The sequence below is a fragment of the Notolabrus celidotus genome, unplaced genomic scaffold (assembly GCF_009762535.1).
Source record: "Notolabrus celidotus isolate fNotCel1 unplaced genomic scaffold, fNotCel1.pri scaffold_273_arrow_ctg1, whole genome shotgun sequence".
Lineage (NCBI taxonomy): Eukaryota > Metazoa > Chordata > Actinopteri > Labriformes > Labridae > Notolabrus > Notolabrus celidotus.
Genome location: NW_023260114.1, coordinates 11,239 through 34,405, shown reverse-complemented (window position 1 = coordinate 34,405; position 23,167 = coordinate 11,239). Strand labels below are relative to the sequence as shown.

At 40.2% G+C, this 23,167-nt stretch overlaps 1 protein-coding gene, 1 long non-coding RNA gene and 1 pseudogene across 3 annotated transcripts; 1 reads left to right on the top strand and 2 right to left on the bottom strand.

The window, feature by feature from the left end:
- The first annotated feature begins 1,057 nt into the window (after window positions 1-1,057).
- Window positions 1,058-3,365, top strand: LOC117809414 (sialic acid synthase-like). The gene is made up of 6 exons (XM_034678962.1): window positions 1,058-1,189; window positions 1,546-1,761; window positions 1,837-1,936; window positions 2,071-2,225; window positions 2,393-2,659; window positions 2,743-3,365. The coding sequence occupies exons 1-6, from the start codon at window positions 1,058-1,060 to the stop codon at window positions 2,932-2,934; spliced, it is 1,062 nt and encodes a 353-aa protein (XP_034534853.1). The 3' UTR covers window positions 2,935-3,365.
- Window positions 3,366-4,889: 1,524 nt separating this feature from the next.
- On the bottom strand, window positions 4,890-6,229 carry LOC117809415. Of its 2 annotated transcripts, none has more exons than XR_004630456.1 (3): window positions 5,248-5,486; window positions 5,114-5,150; window positions 4,890-4,945 (listed from the first exon to the last, which is right to left on the bottom strand). It is a non-coding gene; the product is annotated as an uncharacterized LOC117809415 (long non-coding RNA). The 2 variants fall into 2 exon arrangements; XR_004630457.1 differs by lacking the exon at window positions 5,248-5,486 and adding an exon at window positions 5,516-6,229 and having other exon boundaries at window positions 4,891-4,945; window positions 5,114-5,148.
- A 6,099-nt stretch (window positions 6,230-12,328) lies between these two features.
- LOC117809417 lies at window positions 12,329-16,023 on the bottom strand (annotated as a pseudogene).
- Between the last annotated feature and the right edge of the window lie 7,144 nt (window positions 16,024-23,167).

Genomic DNA, 23,167 nt, shown 5'->3' with positions numbered 1-23,167 from the left:
CAACATAATAAGTTTAAAGTAGAAGAACAATATGTTGAAATGCTCAGCATTTCAACATAATAAAAGTACCCTCATGTTATATCGCCATAAAAGCTTTACCTGAAAGAGCTGTATCAGGAAGCAGCATGTTGTCACTTTTTTTTTTTATTTAATGATATTTTTATTTTATTTCTTACAGTCAAAGTAAATCATATGTGCTCAGTTATTATTATTATTATTATTATTATTATTATTATTATTATTATTATTATTATTATTATTATTACTTTAGCTGTAACTTGACTAAACTCAAACACTAATAACGTACAGGTAGATGTCTAAATTAAGTGAACAGTCAACTAGAGAGAAAAGGAAATTCGTATCACACAGATTTAGAGATTTTGAGAGGAGTATGAAATTCTTTTTCTGTTGTCAACATGGTTTTCACAGGCTCAGATATGAGTTGAGGGTTGTTGCATTGCATTATTTGGGGAGGGAGAATGGGTTTGTAGAGAGTTGCTGTATTTTAACGTGCGTAATATATATATTTTTTAAAAACTGCAAAATACCGTTTGCCCACATCAAAAAGTAGCACGTAATAAATAAATAAATAAATAAATGATTCAATGGATAAATAAATAAACAAATATATAGATAAATAAATAAATGTGTATGAGTTCATTTCTGTGTGTTTATATGTGTAAAAAAATATCTATTCTTTAAATCATGAGATCCCATTTCAGTAAAGACGGAACACCACCCATGAAACTCCAGAGGAGTGGTGTCAAAGGTGTTTACTGTTCAAAAAGGAGTTAAACCAGTTTACCCCTCAGGGTACCGTTCATAAAATGAAAAGCTTCACACCCTCAAGTTGAACTACAATGCGGAAGTTTATACCTGTGTATGTTCATGTTGTAACGTATAATTAGCCCGGCAGCATGGAGGCGTGGAATCTGTTAAATAGCATCACATCAAGGTAAATCGGCCCACTTTCCTGCGCTCAGCTCATCGCACCCCACCTGTCAAATATTCAGCTTACCAACTTTCTGTAGTTTTATTTCCCATATTTGAGAACAAAATGCCTCTGGAGTTTGAGCTGTGCCCTGGCAGAATGATTGGAGGGGACCACCCCTGCTTCATCATTGCTGAAATAGGAATAAACCACCAGGGAAACATGGAGACTGCAAAGAAAATGATCACAATGGCAAAGGTAAAAAAACAAACACTTAATGCTTTATTTAAAAAGAATGACGACACATTTTAAGTTCTTATATGGTTGAGTAACTTTATTTTTTGTAATAGAGAAAGAAAACAGGAATATGAATGGAAATTATTTAATTTAAATGCATAGAATGATACATTTTCTGAAATGATATATAGTATTTAAAATGTGTTGAATTTTGAATGTATTCTCAGTTTTGATAATAACTTTTTTTTTGATGTAGAATATACTGCTGTATTGTTACTCTCTGATGATCTTGTAGGAATCTAAAGGAACCTTAAGATGAATGATTATAAGTTTCCAAGCCTGACCTTGTTAACTCTGATTTATATCCACCTTCACAGGAGTGCGGTGCAGATTGTGCTAAATTTCAGAAGAGTGACCTACAGTGCAAATTTAACAAGAGAGCCCTAGAGCGCCCATACAACAGTCCACACTCCTTTGGAAAAACTTATGGCGACCATAAGCGCCATCTGGAGTTCAGCCATGAGCAGTACAAGGAACTGCAGAAACATGCAGAGGAGGTGGGGATCTTCTTCACTGCATCAGCGATGGATGAGGTAAGAACTTTAGATTATAGTTTTCTGACAGCTTCATGAAAGTTTTAGTTTAACCTCAACTCATTCTGTCTTTAGATGTCAGTGGACTTCCTGGATGAGCTTAATGTGCCGTTCATCAAAGTGGGCTCTAATGACACCAACAACTTCCCCTATCTGGAGAAGGCTGCCAAGAAAGGTGCAAACTTTCATATCTGGTACAATGTATACAATGAACTTGTTTTTGTTAAGTTAGCATTAAAGTTTTTCTGTAATGTTCAGTGTGAATTATGGAAGTTCCGTTAGAGATGACGTTTGTCTCTCTTGTCTCAGGACTACCCATGGTGGTGTCCAGTGGGGTGCAGTCAATGGACACGATGCGTAAGGTCTACAAAACACTGAAGAAAGACACCGACAAATTTACCTTCCTACAGTGCACCAGCTGTTACCCTCTGGATCCTAAAGATGCAAACCTCAGAGTTATAACGGTGAGAAGGTGGTTTATAGACCCTGTCAATTACAAACCAGTTTCTGTTTCCAGTGTCAGTAGTTTGACATTTAGTGAGGAAATGGTTGGTAGCTTTTGCTATCATTGGACAACTAGCAGGACAGCAAATAAGTACATTAATTATTCCTGGCCACTTGTCATTTGCAGGAATACAAAAAGGAATTTCCGGATATTCCCATTGGATATTCCGGTCACGAGACTGGGATCTGTGTTTCAGTTGCAGCTGTAGCTATGGGGGCGAAGGTCGTGGAGCGTCACGTTACCTTTGACAAGACGTGGAAAGGAAACGATCAAGCAGCCTCTCTGGAGCCCCAGGAGCTTAAGGATCTGGTTTGTTCCATCCGGATGATAGAGTCAGCGATGGGAAGCGGCGTCAAGGAGATATTACCGTGTGAGCAGCCATTCCTCAAAAAGGTACGACATCCTCCCTCCATAAGAAAACACACACAAATGTGAGACAATGTGATTTTCATTTCTGACTCTTTCTTTTCCTTCAGCTGGGTAAATCAGTGGTAGCCAAAGTCAACATCCCAAAAGGAGCCAAACTGACCCAAGATATGCTGGCGGTGAAAGTGGCAGAGCCAATAGGCATCTCGGCCGAGGACATCTACGATCTGCTCGGTAAGACTGTGTTGAAGGACGTGGAGGAGGACGAGAGCATCATGCCGGAGATGGTGAACAACTACTGAGAGAAGGAGGAAGGCAGAGAGTTATGAAAAGGCAGAAAAGGGCATTTAATTTAAAAGTGCTTGATTTCTTTCCCTGAGGTCACGGGGGTGGGTCACTTTTCGCATAGCTTATTTCTTTGTTCAAGTAAATCACAGCTGGAGTTGGAGTTAGTTTTTGGCTTCAGTCACTCACTCACTGTTTATCAGTCAGCGTCCTCTTGTTGAAACATCCAGCCATCAACTAGTGTAATTCGCTCTGTCACACTCATATCATTTATTATAAATCACACTTTCTCATTTTTTGTGCACTAACTGTATCCTCCAATTGTGCTTTTGGAGTGATGGATGTTATGACACATTTAAATCTTATCACTGGAAATGATCACAGGAGTTGTGGAAATGTAATATGTTCTGAAAAATTAAACATCCAAATAAAATATTGCCTGAATGTCTTATTTGTTGTTTTTCTGCTCTGTGCAACAAAAGTTTGGACTTAAGAGCTACTTACAGATAAGTAGTGATAGTGTCTTTGTGTGTGCAGTGTTTCAGTTTTCAGATCTGTCACTAATGCGTTTGATGGGTCAGTAGAGGGGTCATGATGAATAGTTAAAAAAGTGCCTGATCCATTCATGTTGACTGTAGTTTACTGTTTCATACTTGAAGTATGTTCTGGTTCCTAGGAGGTTTCTCAACCCTTGATGTAACTGCAGGAATGTGTAAATAATTGTGCACATTGTTCCCGCTGTACAGTCTTAACCCTGTAGAAGCAAGTAACGACTGCAAGGTGCAAAGTTTAGTCGACCATCATTTTCTGGTGTTGCATTTTGAGTACAGATCTGCATTGTGGATGTAGCTATACATGCTGTTTCATTTAAAGGATGTTGTAACTCCAACATATCTTTTTAAGCTTTAGAAAACCAAGAAAAAATACCAAGGCACTCTCTTTTGAACAGTTGATGTCATGTTGACCTTAAAAACACACTTCTATGTGTTTTGGGCAGTAGGCCTCCTCACATCTGCCATCAATAGGATAGTTCCACCTGGGCGTAGGGTAGTGGCCTGTAGGTGGTGTTTAGAAATCAAAACCTCCACCAGATGGCGTAATTTAGCCAATAAGACAGTGAAATCCAAATCCTCCTCTAGGAGAATCCAGAAGCCTTAAGCTCAGAGTACTCGGCATGTAAAGAATCTGTCATGTGTGAAAAGTATGTGTGAGTGACAGAGTTGTGTGATGGTAGTGACACGTGCACCAAACTGAACATACAAAGGATGAGGAAGAAGCAGCAGGCCCAGCTGAGAGAAGGAAACTTGCAGATGGTTAAAAATAAATGTGCAAATTATTCTCTACAAGTTGAACTGAATCAACAAAACAATACAGTGTAGAGTCATCAGCATATAGATGTGCATGACAATCTGATAAACAAGAGACAATATTGTAGATATAGATAGTAAATAAAACTGGACCAAAAACCAAACCTTGTGGAACATTGTACAGTGAAAAAAATGGGAAAAGGGGCACTGGTGGCCTAACGGTCTAAGTGCCCCACATGCAGAGGCTACAGTCCTCGTCGCAGAGGTTGCCGGCTCGATTCCCGTCCGCGACCATTTGCTGCATGTATTCCCCCACTCAGGGCTGGACTGGGACCAAAAAATGGCCCTGGCATTTTTGGCCATGGCGGCCCACCATGATTATTTATACGATATGCGAAAGCAAAACATACCAGAGAATATACAGTATGTGCACATTGTGTTGTTTCAAAAATAAAAATATAGCGCAGCAGCCCACATGGAAGAGAGTAACCATGTTAAAAAATGGATACACTCTTCCAATGCTCACAGACACTTTCATCTTGGGAGAGATGGACACAGTGTCATAATTTCCATCTTGAAGTGAAAGTGGATGTCAAAGAAACACTGCTAGAGATGTCTTTTCAATGTTTAATGAAATATACTGTTTTACAAATACACAATTAAGACCCACAGTAAGACCATATATCCCTGTAAAATAAAGAGCTCCTCATCAAAGTGGCACCTTTAAGTATGATAAACAGAGAGAGAATGAGAGAGAAGATAGAGAGAGAGGGAGAGAGAGATACAGAGACAGGCAGACAAAGGAAATAAAGAGAGCAGGGATCAGGTGAATGTATAGTTTTAATAATGTTTAGGTGAACAGAGAGATAACAGCTTATTTTGTACTTACATATGCTGAGACAGAAGGCTGCATGGACCTTGGTGCTCTGAGGGAGACAGAAAGCAGAGGTGAGGTCAGATATGCTAGATTCATCTGATAGTGTCTCTTCTGTTATTAAAATAAGAGATATTTAGTAAACTCACAATGAAAGAAAAAGAACACATGTAAACTCCACATCAGGGAAAGGCAAACCTTCACTCCAAAGGGAGAGAAAGAGAGGACAAGTGGGTCAAGAGTGAGGATGAGACTATTTCAAAACATGTACATTGACAGTGTTGGTGTCTTTAAAATAATGCAATAATAGATGGTTGCATTCTTTACAGTCACTCTGTAAAAGTAGTAGCCTTTAGGACCATCCAGGTGGATGTCAGCAAGAACACATAACAACAGTATACAGTATAGTAAACTTACACGACTGAAGAATGCCTGTGAAGTCCACACCAATGAAAGGCACATCCCTGGAACACCCCTGGGGGACAGGGGCCGCACCTGCTGCCGCAGTCCTACTTGAGGTGGCAATGAAAAACATGGCAGTAAGTTTGGCACATTTTGCTGTCCACTTGTTTTTACCTTTTTTTTCTCGCAGCTTTTCTGCATCCCCCTTGTGCTTTTGTTATTGATCCATTTCCACTCACTTCTCTCCGACTCCGGCCAGCTCTAATGGCAACATTTGATAACCTAGGTCAAGCAGGAGGGGAGGGGTGGGCCGAGGGAGGCTGAGAGATTTCATTGTTTTTTCATAAATTAACAAATGGCTCATCACTGTCGATAAAAATGATTTGACCACGCCCACTAACAACACGAAAAGGATTAAATGAAAGAACTAACAACTTCTTCTGTGCTGTCTCTCGTCCTTCGAGCTCACACTCTCACTCACACACCTCAGCCCCTCCCTCCTGCTGCACTGTGTGCCGCTCACTGATGTCTTCACTGACTGTCAACACTGTAGGAATTAGGAACATCTGCACTGAACACATTTAACAAACAGTAGCTGTTACAATGTACTTTTTGGGTTAAATTATGACAGCCCAGGGCCGGCCCCAAAATGTGCGTCGGCCCACCGGGCATTGCCCGGTACGCCAGATGGCCTGTCCAATGCTGCTCCCACTCCATTCCCCACATTTCCTGTCTATCTACAGCTGTCCTATCAATAAATGCAAAAACGGCCAAAAATATAACTTTTTTTTTTTTTTTAATGAGAAAAGAGGCTCCCTAGTTAAACAGATTATTTTCTATGATAAATGCTCTATGGATAAAAGCATTTGGCCACACCTGTTAATTATTGAATTCAGTTTTTTCAATCGGGTCCCATATTTCCAGCGGAGGACAATCTTAATGCTTCAGCATACCAAGGGTGTGTCTCAAAGCTCTTAACTTTAGTCTCCTCTCTCCTCCCTCCTCCCTCCTCCACCGAACCGGAAGTAGTTACTGATCCGCCATTGTAAGTTGCGTCCAAAAGCTCTTAAAATCTGCTGGAGGAGAGAGGAGAGAGGAGAGAGGAGAGAGGAGAGAGGAGAGAGGAGAGAGGAGAGAGGAGAGAGGAGACTGATCGGAGGAGTGATAATCGAGGAGACACGAGAGCAGGCTTCACAGGGTGCTTCTCAAAGCTCTAAATGTCCATCCTCGCGTCGTCTCTTCCTCGCGTCGTCTCTTCCTCGCGTCGTCTCTTCCTCGCGTCGTCTCTTCCTCGCGTCGTCTCTTCCTCGCGTCTCTTCCTCGCGTCTTAGTCCCGCCCACCAGAGATGCGAGGAAATGAAACGAGAGGAGAGAGGAACGAGGAGATTTGTATTTAGAGAAATGAGACGTCCTCTCCTCCGGAGCGTCAAGTGAAGCAACGTTGGTTTCTGATGAAGGCTTTAACAGTTGTTTGTGTCTGTACACATGTTCACTGTAATAACTCTGATCAATATAAACAGTAACAGAGCTCTGTCTCTGTGTTTACCTGTTTTACAAACACCTGCACATGAAGAGAATCAGCTCTCTGTTTATTCTGTCCTGAAGCATCACGGATTTATTCACTTTTAAAATGCCTCATTATTAAATTATTTATTAATTTAAGTGAAAATAGAAACCATGCAATTCTTTTCAAACCCCATGCTCATTAATGATCAGCCTCATGAAACTTTATTAACCTGACAGGAAATATAACAAGTGTTTTTACTAACAGACAAACTTTACTGTCAGACTTCTCTTCATGAAGAAAACCAGAACAAATGGGGAAACTAACAGGAGGAATAACTGATCATTAATATATATTCTATCTATGATATTAGACTCTATTAATCTATTTCATTAGACAGTGAATCTGACAAAAACAATCAGATATAACATAATCCATCCTCTGTAATGTTGAATTTATGATTTTGCGATCAGTATTTTGTGTTTAAAACTCACATCAAACACTTTTTAATCTCAGCTCATCACATACAGACTGTTTAGAAACTGACGTATGTTTATGATCTGCTTCAGGGCACCCTTAGTGACTGTTTTAAGACCTGTTTCAGGGCACCCTTAGTGACTGTTTTAAGGTCTGTTTCAGGGCACCCTTAGTGACTGTTTTAAGGTCCATCTTTTCTCTGTTATTAAATTTAGCTGATGTTAAGTTTCAGAGAGGTCCGAGCCGCTGCAGCGTCAAATCAGTGAGTGATATTCGATAAGGGGGCGTGTCTGTCAGAGAAAAGACTTCCGCAAAGTCTGCTCTCGTGTTTCCTCGATTATCCCTCCTCCGATCAGTCTCCTCGCTCCTCTCTCCTCTCTCCTCCAGCAGGGTTTAGAGCTTTGGGACGCAAGTTGGCGCGTCACTAAGTACTTCCGGTTCGGCCGAGGAGCGGGGAGACTGCAGTTTAGAGCTTTGAGAAGCACCCACAGAAGTCGCAGAGCAACATTTAACATTTGGATTCAACATTTAACATTTATATTTATATTTAGCATTTAGATTTATATTTACATTTAGATGTATATCTTACATTTAGATTTATATTTAGCATTTAGATTTATTTTTAACATTTAGATTTAAATTTAACATTTAGACTTATATTTAACATTTAGATTTATATTCAGCATTTGGATTTACCAATTATTTTAACTTCATATGTTTTTTCACAACAAAATCAAATGTGAAGAAGATCACAAATATTCCTCTAAATGTGATAAAAAAAAAACTGACTTTTAAAAATGACTACATTTTTATGACGTTTTGGAGCTAAATGTGGAGAAATGTTTCTGTTATTTTCGGTGCGCACAACTTTACAAACGGCGCCCCATATAAAACAGACACTAATTGTGTCCTTAAACAGAACTTAAAACAGTCACTAAGTGTGCCCTGAAACAGACCTTAAAACAGTCACTAAGGGTGCCCTGAAACAGACTTTAAAACAGTCACTAAGGGTGCCCTGAAGCAGATCATGAACATGCATCGGTTTCTGAACAGTCTGTATTTGATGAGCTGAGATTAAAAAGTGTTTGATGTGAGATTTTAAACCAAAATACTGAACATAAAAGCAAAATCATATAATAACAGGATCACTCCTGAGTTTATATGTGATTGTTTATTTCAGATTCACATCCTAACCAAATAGAGTCATAACATATAATAGATAGAATATATATTCATGGTCAGTTATTCCTCCTGTTAGTTTCCCTGTTTGTTCTGGTTTTCTTCATGAAGGGAAGTCTGACAGTAAAGTTTGTCTGTTAGTAAAAACACTTGTTATATTTCCTGTCAGGTTAATAAAGTTTCATATGAGGCTGATCATTAATGAGCACGGGGTTTGAAAAGAGTTGCATGGTTTCTATTTTCCCTTAAAGTAATAAATAATTTAATAATGAAGCATTTTACTGATGAATCGATCCGTGATGCTTCAGGACAGAATAAACACAGAGCAGATTCTCTTCATGTACAGGTGTTTGTTAAATAGGTAAACACAGAGACAGAGCTCTGTTACTGTTTATATTGATCAGAGTTATTACAGTGAACATGTGTGCAGACACAAACAGCTGTGTGCAGACACAAACAGCCGTCATTACAAACCGACATCGCTTCAGGTGACGCTCCGGAGGAGAGGACGTCTCATTTCTCTAAATATAAATCTCCTCTCTCCTCTCTCCTCTAGTTTCATTTCCTTGCATCTCTGGTGGGCGAGTGAACAATGCGAGTCAACGACGCCAGTGAACGACGCGACGCGAAGAGCTTTGAGACCCAAGACATTTTGGACAATGCTATGCTTCCATCTTTGTGGCAACAGTTTGGGGAAAGCCCTTTTCTAATTCTGACATGTCTGGGCCCCAGTGCACAAAGCAAGGACTATACAGACAGGGTTTGACGAGTCCGGTGTGGAAGAACTCGACTGGCCGAAACAGAGTCCTGACCTCGACCTCAACCTCACCTTTGGAGTGAACTGGAACAGAGATTGCAAGCAAGGCCTTCTCGTCTAACATCAGTGCTCTACACAGTGAATGGGCACAAATTCCCACAGAAACACTACAACGTCTGTGGAAAACCTTCCAAGAAGAGTACAATTACATGTGTTGAAATGAAAACCAATGTTTTGTAGCCTCTGAAGTAGCAAGCAATGGTCCACAGTATCAGATTCCTTTGATAAACCAACAAAAAATGCTAGGCAGTGCTGTCTTATCTAATTGTAGCAGGCAGCACTTGTAGTTTAGTGCTGGTCTTGAATGCAGCTCCCTCTCTGAACCGTCCCTCCTCTAATCAGGCACCTTAAGGCAGCTGGAGCCTTTTGTATATGTAAGTATATATATACCAAAATTAAAATGAAAAAGCAAATTTGAAAATTAAATTGCATTAAGAGAAACGCTTTTTAATTTTCTAAATATGTGCCCATTATTTGACAAAAAAAAAAGAATATTCAATAATCCTATTTGCATTTTAATTTTCATCTTCAACAATGCTAATTATTGTCACACAATTAAAATGAAAAAGGAAATGACAATTGTGTTTTAATTTTTAAAAAGTACCCAGCTAAATTAGTATCATAATTCAAATTAAAAAGAAAATTTGAAAATTGAAATTCATGTTCAAGCTTGCACATTCTGTAACACAATTAAAATGAAAACACAAAGCACATTGCTTTTTCGTTTTTAAATCTGCCTCGCTCAATCTGTAAAAATCATAGGTAACATCTTAGACTGTATAAAATATGGACGTAGTATCCGTGACGTCACTCATCTGTTTCTGAAGCGCTGTTTTGAGGCCAATCAGCAGCGGAAGCCATATTGCTGCTGTCAAGCACCCCTCACTTCCCCCTCCCATTTTGCTAATTTTAAACCTTTGTCATTTTTTTTTTACCTTCGATTGGAAGTGTCTTTTTAGGATGAAATAAACTATCTATATTGTAATAAACTGACAAATCTTCCTAAATTGACTCATTTACTTCCTTACAGCAATAACTAGCCCCGTTCTCTTCACAGATACTTCCAGTCTAAATTATCGATAGATTTACATTTTCTTTTGAACCACGTCTCCGTCTCAATTTAGTTGTTGAACCCGTGTAGCCTTTTTATTTATTAAGGTGTTTGTTTATTTCCTGGGGTGAAATTCCCAGGTGGCGTTGTCAGATCAGTTACATTTTTGTTTCTTCTTTATTATATGGCAAACCCTTAGTACCGCCCCCCCCTTCACCTTGCCACACTAGCTAATAAAAGCAATAATGAATACTAATAGATATTATGTTATTAACTTATAATAATAGAATACAATTACGTAAAGGGATGACAATGACGAAAACAGGAGAAGAAATAATGAAAATGTTCTTTTGTTCATGTTCAGTTATAAAATAAGAATGAGACAGACAACAACAACAACAACAACAACAATAATAATAATGATGTCGTCTTAATATTGTTAAAGATAATGTTAGTATGAACTGTGCAATAATACAGGGTAAGATAATGAGACAATTATGGGAATTAATCCTTTAATACATAAGGCAAGTATTACAGTTTATATTATATTACATATATAATATAATATAAATGTGTTAACAGCAAAACATCCCAGTGATAACAGTACAAATTTGGCTCTCCACGCCTACGTCTTACCATTAATCTCCAGTTGCTCCTCTTCAGAAAGTACCCAAGCAGCGTGCCAAATAATGCCAGCCCTGCTGTTGGGAGCTGCAATGGTGACTGATGGTAGACAGCAGGAGGCGCTGGAATCCTGGTGCCACGTGCCCCTGCTGGTGTTTACCGATAGTTGGTGGGGTTGGAAGCCAAAATCACGGTGTCTGGGCCATGATAGGTTCTATCTAGCGTCAATGGTTGGTATGTGGCGGGGGGCACTTGTATCCTGGTGGAAGTTACCCCTCCTGGTAGGGCTTGCGATGGTTTCTTGGCACTGGCATCCTGGTGCCTGGCAGGAGTTAATTGCTTTGATTGTTCAAGGCAATGTGGAGGCACTGGCATCACAGTGCAGTCATGGATGCAGCCTGCAGTGGTTGATGGTGGTAGCTTGCAGGGAAAACTAACATCCTGGTGTTGTGTTCCTGAGCTGAAGAAGACTGTTACTGTTACATGGCTGGAGCAGCCTGTGGCATTTGATGGTGGAGACTGCCACTGCCAGTGGTAATTGCTGATGGTGGAAGGCGAGTGGTATTGGTGTTCTGGTCCTAGATGATCCAACTGTATCAGGCTGCCGTAGTTGGTTCCTGTAGCTGTCTTGGGGCACTTGCATCCTGGTAAAGCAGTTAGTAGCTGGTGGAGTCCACTGACATACCATTACCAAGTTCCCCTGTTTTTGCAGTCTGTAGCAGGTGCCAGCTATAGGTGGCATGAAGTGCTGACATCCTGGTGCTAGTGCCTGAGTAGGAGCTAGTTGGAAAAGCAAGTCACTGGCAGGGGGGCTTTGGTCCCGTGTCCAGTTCCCCTGTCAGGGTGGACGATAGCTTTCTTTAGTACCAATAGATCTATATAATGTAGGCTTGCAAACTCAAGTGAATGAATTGCAAGATAATTAACAGTGCGATACAGACGATGCAATGCTGTACAACACAACACTATACCGTAGAGTGCAATGTGATGTGTAGCAATGCATTTTTAATACAATAGGATACGATATATATTATATATATGATATGAAACAATACAGTACAATACGATGCAATATGATTTGATATCATAAGCATGACCCTCTAGGTGCTTACTCTGTGATAGTTGATAAATTGTGAGACAATTGGACAATGATGACACATTATACTTAATTAATTTATTTCTCTCCTTTTAGTGTTCATGAGTAGATTAACGATTAATTTCTATATTCCTTCCTTGAACTACACAGCTAGCTTCACTTTTTGGGGCATATGTAGGACAAGAGAACATTAACCATATTCTTGATGATGGGAGGTGGTGGGTGAAGGTTGTGTGCCAGGTCGTGGGCCAGAACCATCCCCAGGCGTCTATCCACTGAACATTGAGTCCTTTGAACATGGCTCTGAGCACCAAGTTGATCTGATATACGTACCAGTCACTGTTGTTCATCATGCCAGATTGCCGTACAGTTTGGACATTTCCAGTCCTGATGACCACCAGCGTGCCTGGAGCCCTATCCAACAGACGGACCACCGCCCTGCGGATGCTCTGCATTCGTCTTATGAAGAGCTCAAATGGGAACGTGCTGAAGTGGGCCCAGACACTAAGGACTACAACTGTATTAGTGCCTCCAATTAACCCATCCAATTCATTGGCAACATAACGCTCCTTACTGGCTGGAATTGAGACCATACGAAGAGGAAGACCGTGGATGCGGTATTAAGCACAAAGTTATTTGCATTGTCCAATATCATGAAAGGTCCTACTCTCACTGGATTGTTCAGGTTTATCTCCTGAGCATCTGAAAGAATGACAGAAAGAACAGATTAAACTGTGATGTGAATAAATTCAAAGAGCTGCCTGAAGTCTCTGTGGATCGGCTACCTGGCAATGAAGCCTTGAAGTACTCAAACCACTGTCTCAGGGTGGAGTCTCCATACATGTAGACCATCTTTTGAGGGTCCCAACTTCTCACTGCCGTCATCTGGCCCGGATTGCCCTACGATATAAACAAAAGAACTCACTCATTTCACTTGATAATATTAAGGACATATAAACCTTTGTGTGCTGAGCCCAAGTGTGTGCTTACAGCTCCTACTTTGTGCTTGGATGAAAGCTGGAGTTAAGTGGTTTTATGAAGCTTTTATGGGATAGTAACCAAACACAGCTGGTGCCACGTTGAGCTTTATGCACAGTACGTCTTTCATCCAACACCAGCAAGATGCATTTAAAGTCAAACCACTTTTACTTATTGTCTTGAGCACATTCAGGTTTGAGCCTTTATCATAGGTAATGGTGGAAGACGAAAAAAAACTTTACCTCCCGTTTGTGGCAAAACAGTGACACTGTCAGGTCCTGATGCCTTAATGTAGACTTTCAAGTTGACACCCCTGAAGAAAAAAATACACAATAAGGTATCTCATATACACATCACAATATGTAAAACCACTGCCTGAGGGGGATTTACCAGAAGGTAAGGCTTTGATTGTAATGAACTTCTCAAGGCGATACTTGTCTGTTTTTGTTTCTTAAATGATTCCGCCTTTAACGTTTTGATTGGTATTACCTCATGCTGTAATCTTCAGACACAACCTTCACAGCTTGTAGTAGGATGTGACAATGCCACATCATACAAGAACGTGTCAAAAATAATAATTTTGTGGAAAAAAGGAAAAAAAATGAGTGTTGATTTGTCTTTGTGAAATGTAAAGATTCCACTGTTAGAGAGGTATGTGTATGTGCGGTTAATTTTATTATCTGGAATGGGACTGAAGTTATTTAGGGAAGATGTGATGTGGAAGGAGAGAAGGAACAGGAGGAGAAAACATGAATTCTGTAGCACCAGGCCGGACTGCAGCTACTGCCTGGACCCACAGACTGTTCATTTGAAAATAAATGTTATATGACTATGGACTTTAAACAGAACTGTGTGGAATACGGATGATATTTAAATGGCTGTTTTGACGTAATTCCATTTTCATCAGAGAGAGCCGAGTGTTTTTTAAATCTCACATATGGTTTGCAGAATGGATCAACCTTAAAACGCAGAAAGAATAGGGTAAGGATTGACTTTAAAATATGAACACTGGTTTTGGTTCAGTTTGATGTGTTAAAGTTTTCTATGTTTGTTTACTTCTAAAAGAACCCCTTGAGCTTCATCATTGACAAAAAGCAAAGTCGAGTGTTACAATGAGATACATAATGTTTACTTTATGTATGTACTACATGAGAAACAAGATATCACTTTTTCTGTGCTCCCTCACTTTTGGAAGAGCTTCTCCTTCTCGTTCTTGATCCCTTGATACTTGTATCCTGTTTTCCTGTGGCTGACCCGGGCTTCACAGCTGAGTTTCTGTGGCTTGTAGCAGAACCAAGGGTCCCCTGTGTGGAGGTCAGTGTAGTTGCACTGTGACTGGTTGCTTGGAGGTAAGCAAACATTACAGACTGTAGTTTCAGAGACTGAGCCGGAGCGGAAGACGCCTTTGAAGATAACCCTGTCAGGTCTTTCTATGTTGAGCATGCGCAGAACTGTGACAGCCTCGCTTGTGTGAAGAAGTATCACCTGTCAGAACAGAGAGGCAGAGTTTTCACCCAGTGTAAGGCTCAGTCATATCAGTAAATAAACCAAAACACCACATACACATTAAGTCCAAGTCACATTAACGTTGGCAACAACCTACAAAAGAGGAAAAGAGAAGCTTGCTCTCATTGTCTGTGGAACTAAGAAATTAAATGGTATCAGCAGGGGGGGAGGGGTAGGCCAGTACAGTCTAGTACTTCATGCTGAACAATTCAGTGATGGCAGTATGCAGGATCAGAAAGATGGGGGAGCTGCTACCTAAAGCAAACATTCATATGGAGGAAATTTAAATGTGATTTAAGTGATGAGGAAAGGACTCATATACATGACTTCAAAAGCAGTAATAGCACACAGTGTAGGGATGTTGTTTAGTGTTACAAGTCCTGCATTAGAATTCTTTATAGTATAATAATGTTAACATCAAATTATGGTTCAACCATAAGAAAATATCCTTATTGTGTGGAACAGTTCAATACAGAAACATATGAATTACATTACTGAATCACAACAGTTGATTGTTATAGTGTGGTCATCACCTGAGTGTCACAGCCAGTAAAAATGGTGCCAACTAGGGGTGTAATGATTCATTATTTGAAACAGCCTCAAGTGGCCATTACAGGAACTGCAGTCATTGGCAGTTCCATGTTGACGTCTTTTTTTCAAGAAGTCTGGGTAGAGGTTGGGATTACACAGATTTTAATACCTGTTGTACAAAAACATTGAATATATCAGCCTTTAGAATCACCTGAGCAACAATAAAATAGAAGCAGACAGTCTTTAGCTTTACCTCAACCCGTGTGCTTCCTTCCCAGAGTAAAGGGAATAGAGCAGAGTAAGAGCCATTAAGGTGATCCACCACTCGTCCAGTCACACCTGCTCCGAGTCCCTTGCTGTGCAACGCTGCAACCAAGAAATCTCCTCCAGTCTTCTTGGCATGACCTTGGAAGTCAAACATTTTTATCAAAACCTCCAGCTGATCTCCTACATGCCACTCTCCTCCTCCGCTCTTTGGGAGAATGGTGAAGGTGCTGTTGGCAGGATGACTCATCTGCTCCAATGACAGAGGGAGTTGGTACAAGTGGAGTTTCAGGCAACGCAATTAAGTCTAAGAAGTGGCGTTCCTCTTGAGCTTCTGCAGGCGGCAGGGGCTTGAAGGTGCAGAAGCCCTGAGTCTTGGGAGGATCAGTGGATATGTTCTTGAAGTTGATGGAATATGGTAATTTAGGCTTGAACTGCAGGGTTCGGAGAGAAAGATGATGACAATGATGCATTAAACAATGAGATAAATAAACTGAACACTGCTGAGTCTTCAACCGAACCTATAGGCAGGGAGCCAGACTTTTGCCTGAGGTGGCCAAACTGGTACTGACTCATACATGAGGTGCATTGATTTACTCACTCTGTGTCCACAAATCATATCTAGTGGAACTTAGATTAACTTATCATACATGTATGTTATCCCAGAGGGCCACTCTATCAAACGCTGTGACACAGAGTTATATCCTCAGCAGTGATCTCTCCCCAAAGAAAGTGTGTCACTTCATCAGTTAGATGCAACGGTAATTAGGCATGTGGACAGGACTCACGGACACATGGACATGCATGAGATCTAATGAATTGATGTCAGGGGACAGGAAACAAAGGCCCCCTTTACCTTCCCCTATCATAAAATCATTTTGCCAGTGTATGAGCATGTGTGCGATACTTCACTGCAGGTCCCTCTAATAGAAAATACTGTACCAAGGACTTTTGATACTTGCTTTCTGATGGCACTACACCAGCTACTTGTGTTTAAACACTTGATTTAGGCCCAATCTCAAAGTCCACACTCAAACACTCACTGACTTTGAGGCGCGTTATCGCTAAGTCCGTGAGGCTTTAGGGCTGTCCCACTGTCAAATCATCAATCATGTGTGAGGGATCACTCACTGACATTTTGAGCCCTTTATTCCCCCTTTCCGTAAGTGGGCATTTTTACAGACTTATCTTAAGGGATTTACCCAGAGTTCATAGCATTGAGATCTGAAACACGGAATTCCTAGTGAAAGCCCGCGAGCATGGAAAGGTAAACGAAAACCGTAACGTGAAATTAAAAAAAGTGCGACAGTAAAAAAGAAGCATGAAATTTGCAATGAAATTTACAGGTAGAAAAGTTACCTGTTAGTATAAATATAGAAATAAGCCTTAATCTATTTATCTTCACACATGTGTATACAGTATAATTGATATAAAATAGTTATGTAGCCTATTCATATATTTATGGTTATATAGCCTATTTATACAGTTGTGCTCGTAAGTTTACATACCCTGGCAGAATTTATGGTTTCTTGGGTAGTTTCTGTTGTTTTTTATGAAACAAAGAGTAAACACAGTTGTTTGATAACAATTTTTGCTTAACCCAACCACTAACCATAAGTGAAAAAAAGTTTTTCTTATCATTCATATTCTCTGAAAAATGCCCTAAAAAATCACAAATTCTGCCAGGGTATGTAAACTTATGAACACAACTGTATATTTGAAATGTTTGGTTAAGCTGTGTAAGAGCCTGGATCACATGGCAGTCAGTCGTCCCTTAAGCGCCTTGAATTTGAGGAAAGTAAAAATTTGTTTAATAAAAATTCCTAATGCCATTAAGGTAAGCTGGTGATGTCATGCAGGTCACGTGAGAAGATGCAAAGTGCTGTCCCATTCCAGTTCGACAGTGTGAGCCCTTACAGCCTCCTGCCCTCAATCAATTTGCAGCTGACGTCAAAGTTATAGAAGTCAAGAAGGACTCTGGGATCAGGGCTTAGGGAGGACCTGGAGATTGGGCCTTACAGTCCAAGAAGCAAAATGGTGTAAGGACTTTCTAAGGTCTTTATATGAAATTAACAGGAACCAGTAGGTTGAAACACATTGATTGTTTGTTCCTGTCATAAGATGAAAAGTTTTGAGCTCGTATTATCCTCCATATAGACAACTCAGGAAATCTTGTAGTGAGATTTTTTAAGAATTCTAAATAAACACAAGGTATTTGTACTGGAGTGAAAAAGGATGAATGCTTTCATCCCAATAGCCATGCCCTACTAAGAAGCTAGCACACAGCCATCAATGGCCACCTATGACCAACCTAAACAGCATTGCCATTTGTCAGTATAACCTCAAAACAGCATAGATTAAGTGGTAGGTTGTTAGGTTTTAAGTGTAAAACCAAGTTCTCACCTTCGGAGGGTTCCATGTGGCGTAGTGCAAAAAAAAACTGCAGCAAGAAAGAGAAGGACTGTGCAGACCTTCAGAAGACTCATGTTGACTTTTTTTCGTATCAAATCTTGTGGCTTCATGATTGGTCCTCTTCTGCTAGTAGATTGAAAGAAAACAGGGGGGTTACAGACTCTATCAGGGTTTCCACACCATCCTGGAAAACCTGGAGAACAGTTGACCAGTTTTCAGTACTGGAAAATCCTGGTGTTGGAGCTATTGTTTATTTTTTTTGTATTTAGTTGTTTATTTAGTTTGGATTAATATGTAGTATTAGTTGTTAGGTTTATCTAAACTTTTCTTTTTATAACTAATTTAAGTTAGACTTTGGGATTATATTTTTTGCTAGTCATTTGTTTAGTATATTTAGATTTTTGTATATTTAATATTTCTTTGTTTGTTTTTGTTTCTTTGGTAATTAGGAACTGTGGGCACCTGAGGTTATTAGGTAGGTAGGTGGCAGAAGGCCGCATGCACCTGGGTGGACCTATGGTTTTTTACCAGCATAAGAGAGGCAGCAGGAGCTGTGATTTTCTTTGTTCCTTTTTGTTGCTTGCCATCATAAATAACCATTGGAAACCGCTGAACTTTTGCATGGACATTAGACTTATTTTGCCTGCGTACATCCCATCCCCAGGGTGCATCAGTGACCCTTTGATTAAGTTTAGTTAAAGTTTGAGTTTGATACTTTAATTATTCGTTGACTTTTTTATGACAAATGGCCACTACACCTGGAAAGTGGGGAAAATGTAAAATGTCCTGGAAAATTATTCCATTATGGCTGCGTGCGACCTGACATGATTAAAAAAACACATCTGGTCATAATCATGCATTCACTGAAAAAAGGGGTATATTGTTTATGTTTTTATGGTAAATGAACCTTGTAGAGTGCTCTTTTGATTCAAAGAGTCCTATATTTAAGTTAAAGAGTGACCTGCGGAGTCGGGCAGAGAGCTTGGGGGTCTGTGCCTCACAACTTTCCCTGCAGGCTGAGAGCTCAGTTACCGTACTGTAGCTGAAGGAGTGAAAACTCCCGACTTGTATACCGCTGTGATTTTTCCAGAGTTTACGGTAACTCAAATAAACATTTTTATTTGAATGTGACATTTGCTTTGTTTTTATATTGACCACTTAGAATATCCATGATAAGCAGGTATATTTTGACTTTGAGTTGAGTTGAGAAACATGTGTGGCCATTTTTGTCATTCAGTTCTATTTAGGTCATTAATGCACTGATCCTCTATTATTATTATTATTATTATTATTATTATTATTATTATTATTATTATTATTATTATTATTATTATTATTATTATTATTATTATTCAGTAAGGCAGCTTTCCTGATTCCTTTGCTGGCTCTTTTGTTTTTTCTTAGCTCATTTTATATTTTTTGAGAAAAGAGAAAGCTGAGATGAGAGTTGCCCATTATTGTTACTTGGTTGCACGAATAAAGTGAAGTGCTGGACATCTGTGGTTGCATTATTCTATAATCACTTTGCCATAATTTTTTAAGCATGTAAGAGATGATTTCATTGATAGCCATAGACTTTCAATGTAGACTTCCACTGAGAGGAACATATTAGACTGTTTAGTAACTAGATTAGGAACTAAATGTAGACTGTCATACCAGCTTGATCATCACTGAAAATTTCCTGGAAATGTCCTGGAAAATGATCTCTGGAAAAGAGTGGGAACCCTGTCTATGTTATGGTTATAATAAGAAAGAATTAAGTTTGTAAGTTAATACCACTTGTTTCCAATGGCTGGCAATGTTACTAAGTCCTTAATAGATTATTTAAGGCTGAGAGCGTCATCAAAAGTGTGACATTTGCAGCACATCAGACCTTGTATGTAAAGCTATGTTGAATTACTGTGTATTCCCCTGGGGTGTCCCTATGAGTATGGCTGAAAAATAGGCAACTAGATGTGTTCAGGGTAGACCTGGTTCATGAAGACACAGTTTTAAACAGATCAACTTCCTGTTTCATGGCCAGACATCAAACTTTGACATGCTGCAAGGCACACATCGCACAACAAAAAACTCACAGCCTGAAACAGTAATGCGTCATCAAGGCCTGAAGGCCTTCCTGAGCACATATGAAGAGAGTATTCTTGTATAACAAAGTATAACCTGGTGTCCTGTTGGCAGAAAGGGGCACTATGGCTAATGTTTGTGTGTGGGTGTGGACAGCCTACTTATTAAAAATTAGGCTTTTTGAGAGGTTCACACAATTCAAGAGTGCTGAAATTGTTATGATCCTGTTTTTGTTCATTTGCCGTAACCCTCTCTCTCTCTGCCTGCAGGTTGCATGGGTAGGGGAGGGGGCCAGTCTCTCAGCAGTGAGGCTCATCAGGCACACCTGTCCCTGATCTGCTCATCAGCACTGGCTTCTTAAGCGCCACCAAACACTCCACCAGTGCCAGATTACTCCTTCAGCTGCATGTGTCACGTCCTGTTTGTAGTCTGGCTCCTGAGGAGAATCTAGCCACGCTTCCTGTATAGTTTTCTCGAGTTTTCCCAGAGGATTTGTTCCTGGTTTTTTGTTTGTAAGTTTTGATAGAACCTTTTTCCCCTTTTGGGTGTTTTGTGTTTGCTCCTAGTTTGGTACTCTTTCCTTTTTTTTCTGCAAGGTGCCTTTTGTTGAACTTTGTTTTTTGTTAATAAATATTTTTTCCTGCACTCTGCATTTGGGTCCTTGTCTCATTGCTCGAGCCGTAACAGAAATAATTGAAAGTCCATATGTGACCCCCACCACAACCTTTGACAAAAGTCAGCTTCAAACCCTTTCTGTCTCTAATGTGTCTACAATGCCCTGACCATGGTTGGACGTGATCGGATGAAACCCCTAGAAGGAAGAATTCAAATATGTACCTGTAAATACCCTGATACCAGTCAAAATGAGACCCTCGGATTGTTCAACATGCTGTTAGTTCAGGCAGGCCAAGAAACAAGCTCAGCCCACAGTACATCAGCTCATCCTAACTCTAGCTTGTATCAGCTGATGGCTCAGGCGATCACCTTCCATGCATCCAATTGGCAAATGTCAGTAAAGGCATTCTATTTCAACTGTCCCAGTCTGCTTACACTCCATCTGACATCAAAATGGTGATTTCATCCATGTCAGCTTGAGGAAGACTCTGCCCAGGCATAAGGAGAACATTTTCACAGGTACCAGGGGTGAGAAAACACCTGACCAGTGTTACTGTGTTACAACTGAAGCCTTTGATACTGTACTGAGAGCGTCCCTGAGAACCAAATGAGGACTTGAGCTCCTCCACTGATGTGGTTACATCTCACATTCAGTTTGTTGAAGATGTGTGTTCCATCGAAGTCTGTAATGGTTTACAGTAATAACAAACCATGGCTCAGCAGGGATATCAAAACACTGAGGAGGGAGAAGATGCTGCTTTTATATCTGGTGATAAAAACCCCTATATGACTGCTGAGTACAACTTTGGCAATGTTTTAAAGAAAGCCGAGAGAGAAAAGAGAAGCTAGAAAACAAGCTAAACTGTAAGATAGCAGAGAGGTGTGGCAGGGCTTCCACTCAATGATGAATTACAAAGTAAAGCATGTTTGTTTGGACAGTGATCCCAACCTGCCTTATATGATGAACAACTTTTACTGCAGCTTTGAAAATAAAAAAAATCAGAACTTTTCAGCGTTTTTTCGACCAGAGGGACTTTACCCAAACTATGTGCATTTCGACCGACGGACCCAGGGCAAAAAAGTAGTTCAGGGATATAATCTCCCCCCTAAAAAGCCCCTGCTAGGGGGGTAGTACTTTTCAAAGGTCCTGGGGCTTTTGGGGGGCAGGGCCTGCAATGCTGATCGGGTCTGATTGGTAGATTAACTGCAGTGTTTTTATTCCACCCACCATCCAAGATAACATCACACACATCTGAGATTCACTTGATTTCTCTTTCTTTAATTTGTTCTATCTTTTTTGTATGTGTGTGTACTTTTCAAAAGAAGAAGCTGTGATTCTCTTGATTTAGCAGCTTCTAACAGTAGTCTTCTCTAAACCCACCACAAATGCATCTCTCCCGGTGTCACCGTTTTAAAAGTGACCCTGTAAACTGGAGACCTTCAGCTGAACGTGTTTGTGGAGTTTACACAGCTGTTGAAACAGAGTAAGTTTTTAAGATTCAATATCCTCATCAGATAAATATTTAATAATCGTCTAAAGACGTTTATGAGGGATGCATCCGGCTGAAAGTCGGCAGTTGACAGGGTTGCTGTTTAAACCAAAACACCGTCCGATCTCTGCCACGGCTTTTTGAGTTAAAAAGGATTTTAAAGCCGTGTTGAAATGTCTTTGCTACTCGGGCTTATCTCCTCTCACGTGTTGATTCAGTGAATCCATCTGTGATGAAATATAGCACCATCAAAACAGCACGAGCTGAGTCTCTTCCATGCTAACAGGCTAACTGTTGTGCTGCTTACAATGACAACAATGGGGGGCACAGAACCTTTTAGTTCAGGGTAAAGTAGTTCTGGGGGTTAAAAGACACCAGAACTCTTGGTCGAAATGCACCTTTTGACTGATGCATCTGAGCATACTGCTCCACTGTTTGTAGTGATACTCTTTGGCAAAGTTTCAGGAGCAGGACCACACCTCAACCACGCCTCTTCCAGCTCTCTTACAAATTCAAACCTATCCCTCTCCTCCCCTTTCATTCTCAGATTCCGTACCCTCCCCCTTTCTTTCCATTTCTTTCTTTCTGTCTATACATAGAGGACTTAATGTGGGGTTCGCAGAGGCAGAGCTAGACTCTCAGCGCAAAGGGGGCGGAACATCCTCAAGGGGCCCTTCCGATAGTCAAATTCACAACTGGAAAACAGCTGATATTTTTCTTCCCTACTTATCAATAAAAAAACACAAATTCTCACTTATTGATCAAAGACAGCCCATAAAAGGCCACAGGTTGCTTGTCGAGTTCAAATGATTCAGCTGCACCGAGGACAGCACACAGCACTCTACTGCATTGATTAATGGTTCAGCACCGACAAAGATGGACAGCGACAGGCAGGTGCATTGTCCAGTACTGTCTTACTCAGGAATAACATTAACATACAATAGACACAGTGGTTTAAACGCAATTTCAAAGGAAGTCTACAATACCTCAGGAGATGACACATGGTGCCGAGATCCGTTAAACACATCAGTTAAACATCAGTGTTAGGATCCATGGCTA